Below are 15,057 nucleotides of genomic sequence, written 5' to 3'. Positions count from 1 at the left end.
ATTCCATTGTGTATAAATGCCACATTTTTCTTATCCATTCATCCACTTAAGGACATCTAGGTTGACTCCAATAGCTATTGTAAATTATGCTGCTATAAACATTGATGTGGCTGTGTCCTTGTAATATGCTGTTTTTAGGTCCTTTGGGTATAGTTCGAGAAGAGGAATAGCTGGGTCAAATGGTGGTTCCATTCCCAGTTTTCCAAGGAATCTCCATACTGCTTTCCAAATTGGCTGCACCAATTTGCAGTCCCACCAGCAGTGTATGAGTGTACCTATACAAAATATATGTATGAAGATGCGAGTTGGTGTCAACATACCTTATATATAATCAGAGATATGCTAAGTTATGATATAATGGTGTATTAAGAATTGTAATGCAAAAATAAATAATTAAAATTAAAAAAAGAAATAAATATCCTTATCTTAAAAAAATAATATCACTCATAATAAAATACATGAGAGAAACTAGAAGCAAACAAGATATTCAGCAAGTGAACAATATTTTGGTATTTCCATATTTAAGAGTCACTGTGAGAAAAAAGTTGAATTAAGCAAGTCAATAGTATTGAATTGGAAATATTTACAAGAAACATGTCAAGAGTAAAAGAAGCAAGTTATGGAACAATAACAACAAAAAAGAATCCAATTAGAACTAGTCAGCATGGATCAAGGTCACCTAGAGTTGCCATGACAGTGGAGACTGGAAAATCTGATGTCACCCTGCTGTCAGTTAAAAGTCAAGAGTAGATCTGGATGAGACTCTCTGGAAAGTTCTCTGGGATCCCTAATAAAACTGGAGTGCAGGAGAGGCACATTGCCCCTCTCCTGAGAGGACCTACCTCTCTCATCTCTAAAAAATCTTTCTGACTTGATCGCAAGAATCAGGGTTGGAAGAGGTAGTTTTCACAGTGCCTGTTTCTCAGAAGACCCCAGCTCCTTAACACAAGGATGTTTGCCCTCTGATTCAAAGTATGCAATAAGTGTGATTTTCTTTATCTGAGCTTTGTTTTATAACAAAAATGCAAAACCAAGCCCCACAAAAATGTAAAGTTTAAAATAGTGTTAAACTAAGTCTCAAGGGCACTGAAGGGATATTGTCAATGGAAAGCACAATGAAACTGATTAAATATGCCCCCACTACCCTTGAAATTAGGAAGATGCAAATGCTGGTCCCCAGGAAATTTATTCCTTTTTATGCCAAAGTTCCTTTTGACATGATAAGGAGGATCCAAGGAAAATAAGCAAAACCTGTGAAATTCCTGTCTTTGGTCCTAAAACAAACCTTCACCCATTAAAAAGCTCTACTCATCCCAGTCCTAGAGATATCCCTTCTCAGAGACACAACTTTTGAAACAATTGTTTCTTCTATCTTCCTTCAAAGCTGGCTTTGGGAAAAAACAGTCCTCATACCAATTTGACTCTGAATATTTCTGGAGTAGCAAGCATTATTATAGTCTATTCTTCCCTTTTCAGGCAATATTAGAGCTACCATAACAATTATAGGACTTCAACTATATATTTGAGCCAGAAACAGTGGCTAACCCCTGTAATCCCGGTGACTCAGGAGGCTGAGGCAGGAGGATCACAAGTTCAAGGGCAGCCTTAGCAATTTACCAAGGCCCTAAGCTACTTAGGAAGACTCTGTCTCAAATAAAAAAGGCTAAGTGTGTAAGTTCAGTGGTAGAGTGCCTCTTGGTTCAATGCCCAATAAACTCCCCCACTAAAAGAAAGGAGAAAGGTAATGCTATTGTTGTGGAAGTACATACAGACTACCAATGCAAACATAATATAAATTACAAACGGATATAAAACTCCTCTATGGTTGTGCTGATGTTGGCATTCTCAAAATATAAGCATCTATAAAATTCTTAAAACATCTTGCTGATAATGTCACCTCTCAGAAGGTACAAGAAAGAAGAGAATTAAACCAGACCAACGAGAAAGAAGTGATTATTATATTAACAAAAACCTGGAAATAAAAGGACTAATCTTAAAAGTTTACAACAGGGTTGAGGATGTAGCTCAGTGGTAGAGCACTTGTCTAGAATGTGTGAGACCCTGGGTTAAATTCCTAATACTCTGGGGGGAAAGGGAGACACGACACAAATATGGAACACAAACATTCCACCTAGGATTTGGGAGGCAGAGGGATATAAAGAAGAGAGAGGTATAAATACTACAAAAAACAGAAAAGGGGGAGGGGAGCTATATAATTTTCACTTCCAGCCAAGATTCAGTGACAAGAGATTAAATTTAAATCTCTCACCAAGAAAGAAAAGATCAAATCTATGAAACATTGTTTTTCACCCATGAGGTGATGAAAGTTAGTGACTGCTGAAAAGAGAAAACAGTGAAGTGTAAAACGAACTCCTGATGTATAAAATGAAGAGCAAACCCAATGTCAGTAGACAGAGGAGGTAATCGGGAATGCCAAGACAGCTGGAGTTCATAGGACAGAATACAAGAGAGTATTATGGTTTAAATATGAGGTATACCCCAAAGCTCATGTGTGAGACAATATAAGAATTTTCAGAAGTGCAATTATTAGATTATGCCAAGTAGGCAAGCAGGCAGGGTATGGTCGGAGGAGATGGGTCACTCGGGGCATGCCTTTTGGGGTTTATATTTTGTTTCTGGTGAGCAGAGCACGCTCTGTGCTTCCCAGTTGTCTGAGCTGCTTTCCTATGCCACTTACTTCTGCCATGATGTTCTACATCACCTTGGACTCAGAGCTACGGAATCGGCCAACAATGGACTAAACCTCCAAAACCTTGAGCCAAAATAAACACTTCCTCCTTATCTAATTATCCTTGTCAGGTCTTTTGGTCACCATGATACAAGGCTGACTAAAACAGAAATTGTTACTGAGAAGTGGGGTCAGTGGTATGATTAATCTAGCAACATGGTTCATAGGTTTTCGGAGCTGGTTTGCAGGGGGTAGGAATTTTGAAAAATTTAGAGATGCAAGCTGGAAAAGCTTTAGAATGTTGTAAGGAGAGTTTAATGGATGATTCTGGTGGGAGCTCAGAAGACCAGAATGCCCATAGAAGTGTGGACAGTAAAGATGGGGCTCATAAGATTTCAGAGAAGGACTCTATTGGAAATGGCACTAGAGGCCATTCATGTTATGTTCTAGCAAAGAAGTTGTCTACATTGCCCAAGTCCTGAAACTTCTTGTGAGGACAAATTTTAAAATAATATACTAATTAATGTGGCAAAGAAAATTTCAAGGCAACACAGCATTCAGGCAGGTGGCACAGATATTGTTGGCATCTTTTACTCAAGTTTACAGTGAAAATCAGAAGCAGTAAACAAAGCAGAAAGATGTGAAAACCACATTTTGACCAAAAAGTGTGAATAAAACTGAGGCTAAGGAAGGGAGTCATGGTTGTTAAAGCATTACAGCCACTAAAGAGATAATAAGTACTTTACCCAGAAATAATAGGAAAGATGAAATGAGAGCATATCAGGAATTGACAAGATGACACCCATCTCAGGATCAAGGGTGTAAAAGTAGAAATTCCTTTGAGAAGAGACTATGGGAAGACCCTGTTTGCACATGGGACTTAGGAAGTTTTTTCACCATGCTCAGTCTCCCAGGCATTCAGAGGCTGCTACCTACAGTCATGGTCCCAAAAGGCTTGGATACTGTTCAAAAGTAATGGAAGACCTTGGCAGCAACCGTGTAGTGATGGTTTACAGGAAGGCAGGATGCTGGAGTTAGGGGGTCAAGGAGTCTACCACCAAGATTTCAAAGGAAGGCCTGGAAATCCAGGCAAAGTGGTTCGGAGTCCCTGCAGGCTATCCTTGAGAGGGCAATGCATGAAAAAGTGAGAAGAAAGCTGCAGCTGCAGTGGAAACCCTGAGATTAAGAGATGCCACTCAGGACGTCTGATAAGGAAAGCTGCAAGAATTGAGCAGAAACAGGCCAAGAGAGAGGCCATGTGGACTGTAACCAGCAAAGCCAAAGGGGAGAGCTACTCAAGTCCTTTGAAGGGAACATCACAATGCCATGTATTCCAGATGCTAGATCTTGAGCAACAGGACCTATTTGCCTCAGAAGATTTCGACCTTACTTTTCTCCTTTTTCTTCTTTCTATTCCCCCATTTCTCCCTTATGGAATGAAAATATTTACTCTGTGCCATTATATGTTTTATATATGAAACTTGCTTTTGATCTTTATGCTCACAACAAAGAGTCTGTCTTGAGTCTCAAATGAGATTTTAGACTTGGACTTGGCAATGCTGAAACTGTTAAGACTATGGGGACCCATGGAAATGGACTGTTTTAGCTTTTTTATCACTGTAACCAAACCAAAAGACCTGACAAGAATAACAAAGAGGAGGGAAAGATTATTTGGAGCTCATGGTTTCAGAGTTCTCAATCCACAATTGGCTGAGTGCATAGCTCTGGGCCCAAGGTGTGGCAGAGGAAAGCAGCTCCAGACAGGGCAATCAGGAAGCAGAGAGAACTCTGTTCACTAGAAACAAAATATAAACCCCAAAGGCAAACCCCTAGTGATCTATTTCTTCCAGCCAACCCTGCCTGCCTACAGTTGCCATCCCATTAATCTATATCAGTGGATTAATGCAATGGATCAGGTTAAAGCTTTCATAATCCAATCACTTAACCTCTGAACTTTTTTGCATATTCTCACACCTGAGCTTTTGAGGAGACCAATCATTTAACCTCTGAACTTTTTTGCATATTCTCACACCTGAGCTTTTGAGGAGACCACATATCCAAACTACAACACAGACTAAATGTATTTTGTATTATAAAATAAGCAAGAGTTTTGGGGTGGGGGGGCATAGGTGGAATGTTATCATTATGAAAGATATAACTGAATCGGTGGATGAATTCACTGATATGGATTAACTGGAGGCGGTAGGGTATGACTGAAGGAAGTCACATCACTGAGGCACGCCTTTAGGGTCTATATTTTGTCCTTGATTTGTGGAGCTCTCTCTGCTTCCTGGCTTCCCTGTGGTATCCTGAGTTACATTCCTTCACAACACCCTTCTGCCATGACGTTCTGCCTCATCTTGGGCCCAAAGCAATGGAGTCTTCCATCTATGGTCTGAACCTCTGAAACCATGAGCCCTAGATAAACTTTCCCTTCTCTATATTGTTCTTCTCAGGTCTTTTGGTAACAGTGACATAAAAGCAGAGAGGTGCACAGAGAACTCTAGATCTGTAGTCTTCCTCCAGCATTCAGCAGAGAACAGGTCAGTGTGCCAGTAAACTACCCAACTCAAGAGGGAAAAGCCACCTGAAACTATTAGAAGAAACAATGTGCAAGCATACACAGCTGTTTATACTAGTCAAAATGGGAAACCTCGTAAGCCACAAAGCTAGAATACTCTGGGATGCTCTTGCTACAGCAGTGGGTGTTAATTCATTTTACATTAAGCTGTATTGATACCACCTTACAAAGTTTAAAAGTAAGAACCCCCAAGTATCATGCTTCCAAGTAAGTGCCTTCCAAGAAAAATCTCAAGAATATTTGAAAGAAACAAAATGTAACACCCAACAAAATGAAATTCACATTATCTGGTATTAGTAAAAATTAAAAAAAAAATTAATGTAAACACACACACACACACACACATCCCTAAGGCAAGCTGAGAGCTAGAAAAATATAATCTATAATAGGGAGAAAAATCAATCCATAAAAACGGATACAAAACAAATAATAAAATTAGTAGAGGGCTGGGGATGTGGCTCAAGCGGTAGCGCGCTCGCCTGGCATGCGTGCGGCCCGGGTTCGATTCTCAGCACCACATACAAACAAAGATGTTGTGTCCACCAAAAACTAAAAAATAAATATTAAAATTCTCTCTTTAAAAAAAAAAAAATTAGTAGAGAAGGATATTAAAGCATTATTATAACTGCATTCCTCAAGTTCAAAATAAGTCATAACTTATTAGGAAAATATCAAAAATATTTTTTAAAAACCCAAATGAACTTATATCAAAAGAACTTGTATCCACAACACAAAAAGAACTATCAAAACTCAGTAACAAGAAAATGAACAATTTAAAATAGAAGCATATACACATATATTAGAAAGGATTTAAGGCTGACATACTTAATGTTAGTGAACACATGGAGCAACTGGAAGTTCCATACATTGCCAGAGAGAATATAAAATGTATGCCTACTTTGGAGAAAAGTTTGGCAAAGCTTTAAAATGCTAAATATACAACTAACATATTGGAAGCATGGGTTCATACAAAGACTTTTATACTGATGTTTGGAGCAGCTTTATTTGTAAAAGTCAAGTAGAAATAACCCAAATTTCTTATCAATATTTTGGATAAACAAAACATAGCCTACAAGTGGTTATTACTTGACAATTAAAAAAATAAACAAATAATACACACAACCACATAAATGTATCTGAAAGTAATTATTCCAAAGAAAGTCAAATCAAAATAGAATACATACCATATAATTCTAATCACATAAAATTCTAGAAAATATAAACTACAGGACAGCAAAAATGCAATTCAGCAATTGTCTGTGATCAGGTGAAGAGAATGATGGGTTACAATGAATCAAGGGGAAACTTTTGGAGATAGTAGAAATGCCATTATCTTGATTTAGTTTAGTTCCTGGTATACATATACATCAAAAGTTAACACCCTATTATTTATCAATGTAGATCAACAAAGCTATAGAAAACATAATTTACATGCAAAGCCTATTGTTTCAACTGTAAAAACCATATAAATAAATTAAGTATAGATGTCTTCATAAAAAAGAAAAATAATTGGGAATTAGGTGTCTATTGGGAGTAAATAGAATCAACAGCATTCAAAGATTTGCTACTGGGTGGTAATAAACTCAACTATACAACCTCAATTCAACAAATTTTATTAAGGAATTATGTGCCAGACACCATAGTGACTAAAAAGATTAAAAAAAGACAAAGTTCCTTGCCACCTGTCTATGTCATTAAAAGGGTAAAAATCTTTACACTATAGAAATTCCAAGTGCCTCTCAGGGGTAGGGACACTGTGTAAAAAGGTACAAAAACAAGGGAAAATGTCTGGGATGAAGCTCAGTGGAAAAGCATTTGTCTCACTTTTGCAAAGCCCTGGGTTCAATCCCAATTCCAAAAAAAGACAAATAAATAAATAAATAAATAAGGAAAAAGGTTTTCCATTTAGGATTGAAACTCTCATGCCCCCAAGCTCTTGATAAATATTTGCTAAGATGCTTATACAGTTAAGTACATTTACAAAACTTTCAATGATGGTCTGCAGATTTTCTCTTCAGCAATGTCAGACACAACTTATTAAAAGAACTCTGGGGACCACAAAAAATGTAGAATAAATTTGCTGACCTTGAATTTAGCACAAGTTAGAATTAAAGAAGCAAAAATGAAGCAAGAAAACAGGTAAATTCAACATTCAAAATGTAGTTTTGTACCAACCTATTAAAGTCCGTGATTTTTTTGACACAAAAAGCTGAAAAAAGATATGGAAGTTGCACAATAAAGTAGCAAGTAGTTTTTAACACTGTTTCTATACTTAAGTGAGACTGAATTTTTATTTCTATTATGATTTTTTAAGTGTATAAATATATTATGTAAATATATTTACAAATTATAAATATAATAAATTATAAACATTTATAATCTTTTCTTTCAAAAACTGAGGATAAATGAAAACATCCAACCCAACTATTTTAACTTTACCTGTAGTCTCAGGGTAAAATTCTTGCTCTAAATCTTTCCAAACCTGGAAATCCAACACCTACTATACGTAACGTACATGGTTGAAACCTTAGCACCTGTGTGAATTTTGTAAGCTAATTTAACAACCAAAAAAGGTTTTAAAAATTCAACTTCTTCGCACTCACTCACTCCCAGGCTTGATCTCTCCCCCTCATCTTTCTCTCCCTCCCCCTCCTCCCCTTCCTTTCCTCTCAGGCTGCCATAAGCTAAGCAGTTTTCCCCTACCACATCTTCCACCATAATGTTCTACCTCACCTCAGGCCCAGAGCAACAGAGCAAGTTGACCGTGGACTGAAACCTTTGAAATCATAAGCCAAAATAAACCTTTCCTCCTTAAAAAAAAAAAAAAAAAAAAATTCTTTAAAAAACTATTAGGCAGATTAACGTAAACTTCCAGCTATAGAAAGAATCCACAGGAAGCACCAGTGTGAGCCCAGATTTTTTTTGGGGGGTGGGTGGTACTGGGAATTGAACCCAGGGGTACTCTACCACTGTGTCAAATAAATCCCCAGTCCTTTTCTTTTTTAATTTGTTCTAATTAGTTACACATGACAATAGAATGCATTTTGACACATACATAAATGGAGGATAACTTCTCATTCTTTCTGGTTGTACATGATATAGAATTACAACAGTCACAAAGGGTATATGCACAAAGGGTAATACAGTCCAATTCATTCTACTATCCTTCCTACTCCCAATACCCGCTTTCCTACCTTCACTCCCCTCTGTCTAATCCAAAGTACCCCTATTCTTCCTTAGCCCCCCACCCCCACATATCAGAGAGAACATTTGGCCTTTGGGTCTTTGGGATTGGCTTATTTCACTTAGCATGATACTCTCCAGTTCTATCCATTTACCAGCAAATGCCATACTTTCATTCTTCTTTAACGATGAGTAATATTTCAGCGCATATCACATTTTCTTTATCCATTCATCTCTTGAAGGGCACCTAGATTGGTTCCATGGTTTAGCTTTTGTGAGTTGCGCTGCTATAAACATTGATGTAGCTGAGTCATTGTAACATGCTGATTTTAAATCCTTTGAGTATACACCAAGGAGTGGAATAGCTGGGTCAAAGGGTGGTTCCATTCCAAGTTTTCTGAGGAATCTCCATAATGCTTGCCAGAGTGGTTGCATCAATTTGCAGTCCTACCAGCAATATGAGTATACCTTTGTACCCACATCCTCGCCAATTCTGACTGGAAATGAAATATTAGTTTTAAGTTGCATTTTTCTAATTGCTAGAGATGTTGAACATTTTTTCGTTTATTTATTGATCAATCATATTTCTTCTTCTGTGAAGTGCCTACTCAATTCCTATGCCTATTTATTGACTGGTGTTAAGTTTTTTGAGTTCTTTATATATCCTGGAGATTAATGCTCTATCTCAGGTGCGTATGGTAAATATTTTTTCCCATTCTGTATGATCTCTCCATGTTATTGTTTCCCTTGCTGAGAAGCAACTTTTTAGTTTGATTCCAACCCATTTATTGATTCTTGATTTTACTTCTTGTGCTTTAGAAGTCTTATGAAGGAAGTTAGTTCCTAAGCTGACATGGTGGAAACCTGGGCCTACTTTTTCCTTCTACTGGGCACAGGGTCTCTGATCTAGTGCCTAAGTCTTTGATCCACTTTGAGTTTTGTGCAGGATGAGAGATAAGGGTTTAATTTCATTTTGCTACATATGGGCCCAGTCCTTTTTGTTTGATACAAGGTTTTGCTAAATGACCAGAGTTGGCCTCCAACTAGTGATCCTCTAGTCTCAACCTCTATAGTCTCTGGAATTACAGGCCTGCCTCACCACACCCATAGAGCCCAGATATTCTAATGAACTCCATGCCAAAGTAATTAGACACCTACTTACCTACTTGATATCTCCATTTCAATAACAGACATTTTAAAGTCAATATGTTCTATCTAAACCTGGTCTTCAGATATTTCCAACTCTATCAGATATTCTATTCACTCAAGTTATCTTAAACACCTCTTTCTCCACTCTGACCCTATATCCTAAGTCCATCAATCTTCTCCTCTGACACCCAAGAATCAATTCATTTTAGAATCTAATGAAGAATTATCATGTTCATGCTGATAGGGGATAGCATGAAGATTGCTAAAATAACATCATGAACTCTTCTCTCAGTCTAGTCACTTTCTAATAATCTGCGTAAGGTGTATAATGTATAATCAGTGCAAAAGCTGATCTTTATAAAATTCTCCTTTGGATCACATCACACCTGAGCTTAAAATCCTCCTGACTTCACCCTTTACTTCTACAATGACATCAGACCTCCTAACACTCCACACACATATAACCTTTCTGCCTAAGGCCACTCTGAACTCTTTCCCTGAAAGCCTTGCACCTTTATCTATGTGAATTCTGTTCCCTTTACCTGGAACACCTTTTATCCCTCCTCTCTACAAATAACTCCCACTAGATATAAGATTATACAGGGCTGGGGTTGTGGCTCAGAGGTAGAGCGCTCGCCTCGCATGTGTGAGACCCTGGGTTCGATCCTCAGCACCACATAAAAATAAATAAACAAAATAAAGATATTGTGTCCACGTATAACTAAAAAAAATTTTTTAAAAAAGACTGTACAAACTCTTCTAATCACATACCCCATTCCACCCAAACTGATTTAGTATTTACTCAACATTTAGTACATTTACTAAGCATCAACAAGATGCTGAGATTAAAAGTAATCAGTGGAAAAAACACAAATAAACATACATACACATACACACACACACACACACACACCAAAAGAAGTATCTGATTAAACTAACAGTATCATGTAAAACAATGGTCATAGTAAAATGTGATGGAGGAAAGCACAAGGTCTGGAATGAAAAGACATTTTCAATAAATACATAAAGAATGCCTACAATGTGCCAGTCCTGGAGCAAGCTACTAGATTCATATAAGATTCAGTTATTGCCTTCATAGTATTTACAGTCTACCTGGGGATTAGGATAAGAAATTACAACATGTAGTACCAATAGGCTGCAGCATGCCCTCATAAATATCTTACTAGTCTCAGCAGAGTCAAGCATTGTAAGACTCAGGAAGACTTAACTAGAGTAACAGATAAGCTGAGAATAGCAATTTTAACTAGAAAGGATATAGAAAGCAGAAGGTGAACAGAAGATATATGTTCTAAACAGAGAGCAATTGTTCACTACATGGCTAAAATCCAAATATCAGAGAGAAGATTCAAAACAGTTTAGAGACAAAAACAAACAACTTCAGATCATAAATGATTTTATTAGCCTTGCTTAAGAATTTAGGAATTGGGAATTTATCCTGATTGTTTACTTTCAAAACAACTAGAGTTTCAAGAGGAAAATACCATGGTCAAACATGCCTTTTCTAAGCCAACATGCTGGCTGCAGGACCAAGAACAAATAGCTGCAATAATTCAAAAATGAGAGATTCATACTAGCTTGAACTAAGGCACTGCAGACTGATGAGGAAAGGGAGGTGGCTTAGAAAGATATTTAAGTAGAATTGACAATGAGAGGACTTTGTAACTGATTAGATATGGGAGGTGAAGGTGAACAAGTCAAGGACAAAACTGAGTAGATGAAAGACTATTTATTGAGATAGGGAATACCAAAGGGAAAAAAATTAACAATGAATTTTATTTGGCACATGTTAATCATTTCATTAATTATGGAACTGAAAAAGATGTAACAAAGTTTGTGAATTTTATGCAATTTAAGAAAGGTTACAAAGGTAACACACCATGGAAATCTTGAGAGTAAAGAATAAATCTTTGAGATACAAGAGGTGGTACAATTCTCAATGAAGAGCAAGTGCACTGCTTCTTAAGGACATCAGTGTGCCAATGTCTAACAGGAGACAAAGAATTAAGCAATCTGAGGAGATACAAAAATAACTAAATGAATGACCTCTTATACTGACAACTACATATACATTATAGCACAATAATAAACAGTATGGAGATTTCATAAGGATTTTCTTCCACAAAAAAAAAAATACAATTAAAAAAGCTTAGATTATAATCTCTCATCTAGTTTCAGCACCCATCTCATCAAAACTAAGACTTGAGGCTGGGGTTGTGGCTCAGTGGTAAAGCGCTTACCTAGCATGCGCGAGGCACTGAGTTCAATACCCAGCACCACATAAAAAACTAAATAAACAAAATAAAGGTAGTGTGTCCATCTACAACCAAAAATATTTTTTTTTAAAAAACTAAGACTTAACACTATTATTTTTAAAGCCACACTTTTATTAATTTACAAACTGAAATAACTTAAAATTGAAAATTACTATCCTGCCCAGAGTAAAGTCTATGTTCAGCCACCCTTATATCCAAAGAACACAGCTTAGACAGCAGGTACTCAAAGTCTGATAAACTGAAGAATGCCAGAAAAAAAGACCTTCATATCATATCCTAAGTAACTACCATGTCACCAGATCTAGTCTAGGGAAAGAAATTCTCCAGGAAAATCTACTAGATATTAAGAACATTCTTTATCTTTCTAAAACACATGGGTTTCACAGGACTATAAGCATATCTACTAAAAGGAGGATGGGGCCAATTTAAAGTCACAAAATAAATTCTTAATAAAAATATCAAAACAAATTCTGATTAGCAAAAAACAACTATTGATTTCCCAACTGTTTCAAGTTGCTTTTAATAGAAAATTCAAAAACAATTATAGAAAAAGCTAAAGTAAATGAGAGTGCACTACAATACAATCTTACAGTTCTAAATAAAACAAGAGAACTATTGGTGAACCCATGTGTCTCACTCTAATTCTCCCTCATTTTCTCTATGTTCCTTATCTTTCCTTTTCAGTGAATACTTACTATGTGCCAGAAACTATGCACTGAGAGTAAAAAAGCAACAGCAAATTTAAGAAAACTCTTTAAGGTAAAATCAGTAGGAATGAATTATAGATTAAATTTTATTATAGAAAAGGATGTTTCCAAGTTTGTTTTACATGCAACCAGATGAATGATAACGTCACTCGACCAGAACTGAACTTAATAAGGGAAAACTAAGTGGGTTTTGCTGGTCCTAATATTATTTGAAAGTGGAGCAGGTTTGGGCATGGAAAAATAGTTTCAGTGGAGTGATGGGAAGGAATGTGAACTTGCAATGGATGAGGATAAATAAAAAGGTGATAAAGCAGAGTTAAGAAGTACAAAAAGGGGGGACGTGCGGGGGAGGGGGGTTGTGGCTCAGTGGGAGAGCACTCTCCTAGCATGAGTGAAGCACTAGGTTCGATACTCAGCACCCACCTAAAAATAAAAAAATAAAAACATATTGTGCCCACCTAAAACTAAAAAATAAATATTAAAAAAAAAAGTATACAAGACTGGAGCTAGGGTTGTGGCTCAGTGGTAGAGCACTCACCTGACATGAATGAGGCACTGGGTTCAATCCTCAGCACCACATAAAATAAAGATATGTGTCCACCTAAGACTAAAAAATAAATATTTAAAAATAAGAAGTACAAGATAAATTTTAATAAGTCAAACAGTGAAAGATAATGGCTTCAAGGAAGGAGTGAAAAATTTTTACATTTCACAATTCTGCTTTTTCAAGGGTTCTTTCAAAATCAAACCAAGCATGAAACGGGGGTTGGCGGGGTGTAGTTTAAATGGAAAGCATCTCTTCTTGGAAAGTGTTAGATTGGCTCACCCAAATGGAAAATTAAATAAGATAACTTTCTAAGAAAGTTAAGCAGAAGATCAGCATCCATCTTGAATAAAAAAGACAAAAATTGGTAAGAACATAAACAATCCAAAAAAGGATGTCCAACCTATTATTCAAAAGAGGCAGTACATGAAAAATGTAATCTATTTCATATTTTAGTTTTATGTACTCCTAAGTACTCTAATACAAGAAATAATTATTAGCATCACTACCATTCTGCCCATTAAGCATATGAAGAACAGAGCAGTCGTAACTGCCCAATTTCCCAAGGTCACACTTCTGATGAACAGCAGAAGAAAGATCATATTTGTTATTCTGCCACCTAGTCTACTCCATAGATCAAACCATAACGGTGTCAAATAATTCAAAATGGAAAGGAATACAGCAGGGAGAGTATGAGTGAAATTCAAGGAACAGAGGAAGATCTCCAAAAGGAGTAAACAGCCCTTAGTGTTCTATGAGTCATTACTAATCAGCCCCAGCTGTTTACGATATACCCTGACTCTGGGAAATGCTGCTAGTTGCATGTCATAAAGCTGACAGCCCTAAACATGCATAAACTGTGCCCTTGGAACTTGAACTGGCGATACACAACGAAATCTCTTCCACATCTAGTTCCTACCCAACTAGGAGGATGTTGCTGCCTACCCTCTGTGAAACAGCACGACAGATACCCCCATGGAATCACTCCGGAGACATCTAGGAAATAAATGATTCAACAAATTCCTTTAAAGACAAGCATGGGATGGTGCAAATGTCCAGTTCTCTCTATGGAAACATATCTTGCTGCTGACAACCATCACAAAAATTGGTAATTTGTAAAATTGACCCAACAGGCTCTCTTCTACCAAGCGCACAGCTGCAAAGCATCTACTCAAGTCCTCCCGAAGGTAGCATAGACGCCTTCACCAGAGGGAAGCAAATAAAGACACCTGCAGGTCTGGTTACCGTCTCAAAGACAGAAAAGACGTTGGAGTCAAGAGCAGACAGAACAAGAGTCAGGAAGCCCCTCCCCCGCACTAGAGAGCCACCTGTCCCTAAATAAAAATAATACAAACGAAAACCACCTGCTCTGGTGCAAAGCAGAGCATAGAGAGCCAAGGCCTCGGTGGCTCTTACTCCTTAGCTGAACCGGCATTCGGGGAAAACAGCTGACAAAACCCAGTCCTCCTCTTCTACATCCGCCATGGGCTGTTCCCGATGAAGATAAGCCCTCGTTTCCCCTCCCCTGCCGGGACCCAGCCACCAAAAGCACCCGTGTCTCGGAGAAAACCGGGAGTGTTCCCTGAGGCCGTTACTCACCTTCCCGCTCACAACACCCGCCGCCGCCATGTTTCCTGCGCGTGCCTGGTGATGACGTCGCCGTACCTCACGTGTCTCTCGGATTCACAACAACATCCGGCAAAACTAAAAGGACATCCGGGCGGGAAAGGGGCGGGGAGTGGCGGGAATCGTGCGAGGGGAGGGGCGAGACCTGACGCATGCGCGCTGAGGAGCGCTCCGAGGCTGCTGAAGTCTGGTGCAACAGTTTGCCTGTGCCAGCTTATTTTTCCTGCGGCGCCTCTTAAGTGAGCTGTAGTTTGTATTGGGGGTTAACCTAGGGGCGAGACTTC

The 15,057-nt window shown here is 37.9% G+C and overlaps 1 protein-coding gene across 8 annotated transcripts in view; it reads right to left on the bottom strand.

Moving 5' to 3' along the window:
- The window catches only part of Tbc1d15 (TBC1 domain family member 15), a 62,731-nt gene extending 47,874 nt beyond the window's left edge, over nucleotides 1–14,857 (bottom strand). For all 8 annotated transcript variants that reach the window (XM_046430700.2, XM_058574591.1, XM_058574593.1 and 5 more), the window contains exon 1: nucleotides 14,747–14,857. In XM_046430700.2, coding sequence (XP_046286656.1) covers nucleotides 14,747–14,776 — 30 coding nt within the window. In that variant the 5' untranslated portion in view covers nucleotides 14,777–14,857. The remainder of the gene's footprint in view (nucleotides 1–14,746) is intronic.
- Nucleotides 14,858–15,057: the final 200 nt, after the last annotated feature.

This window comes from Marmota monax, unplaced genomic scaffold (genome assembly GCF_021218885.2).
Source record: "Marmota monax isolate L192 unplaced genomic scaffold, Marmota_monax_Labrador192_F-V1.1 WCK01_AAM20220418_F8-fsc00056, whole genome shotgun sequence".
Lineage (NCBI taxonomy): Eukaryota > Metazoa > Chordata > Mammalia > Rodentia > Sciuridae > Marmota > Marmota monax.
This window is presented reverse-complemented; position numbering and strand designations above follow the sequence as displayed.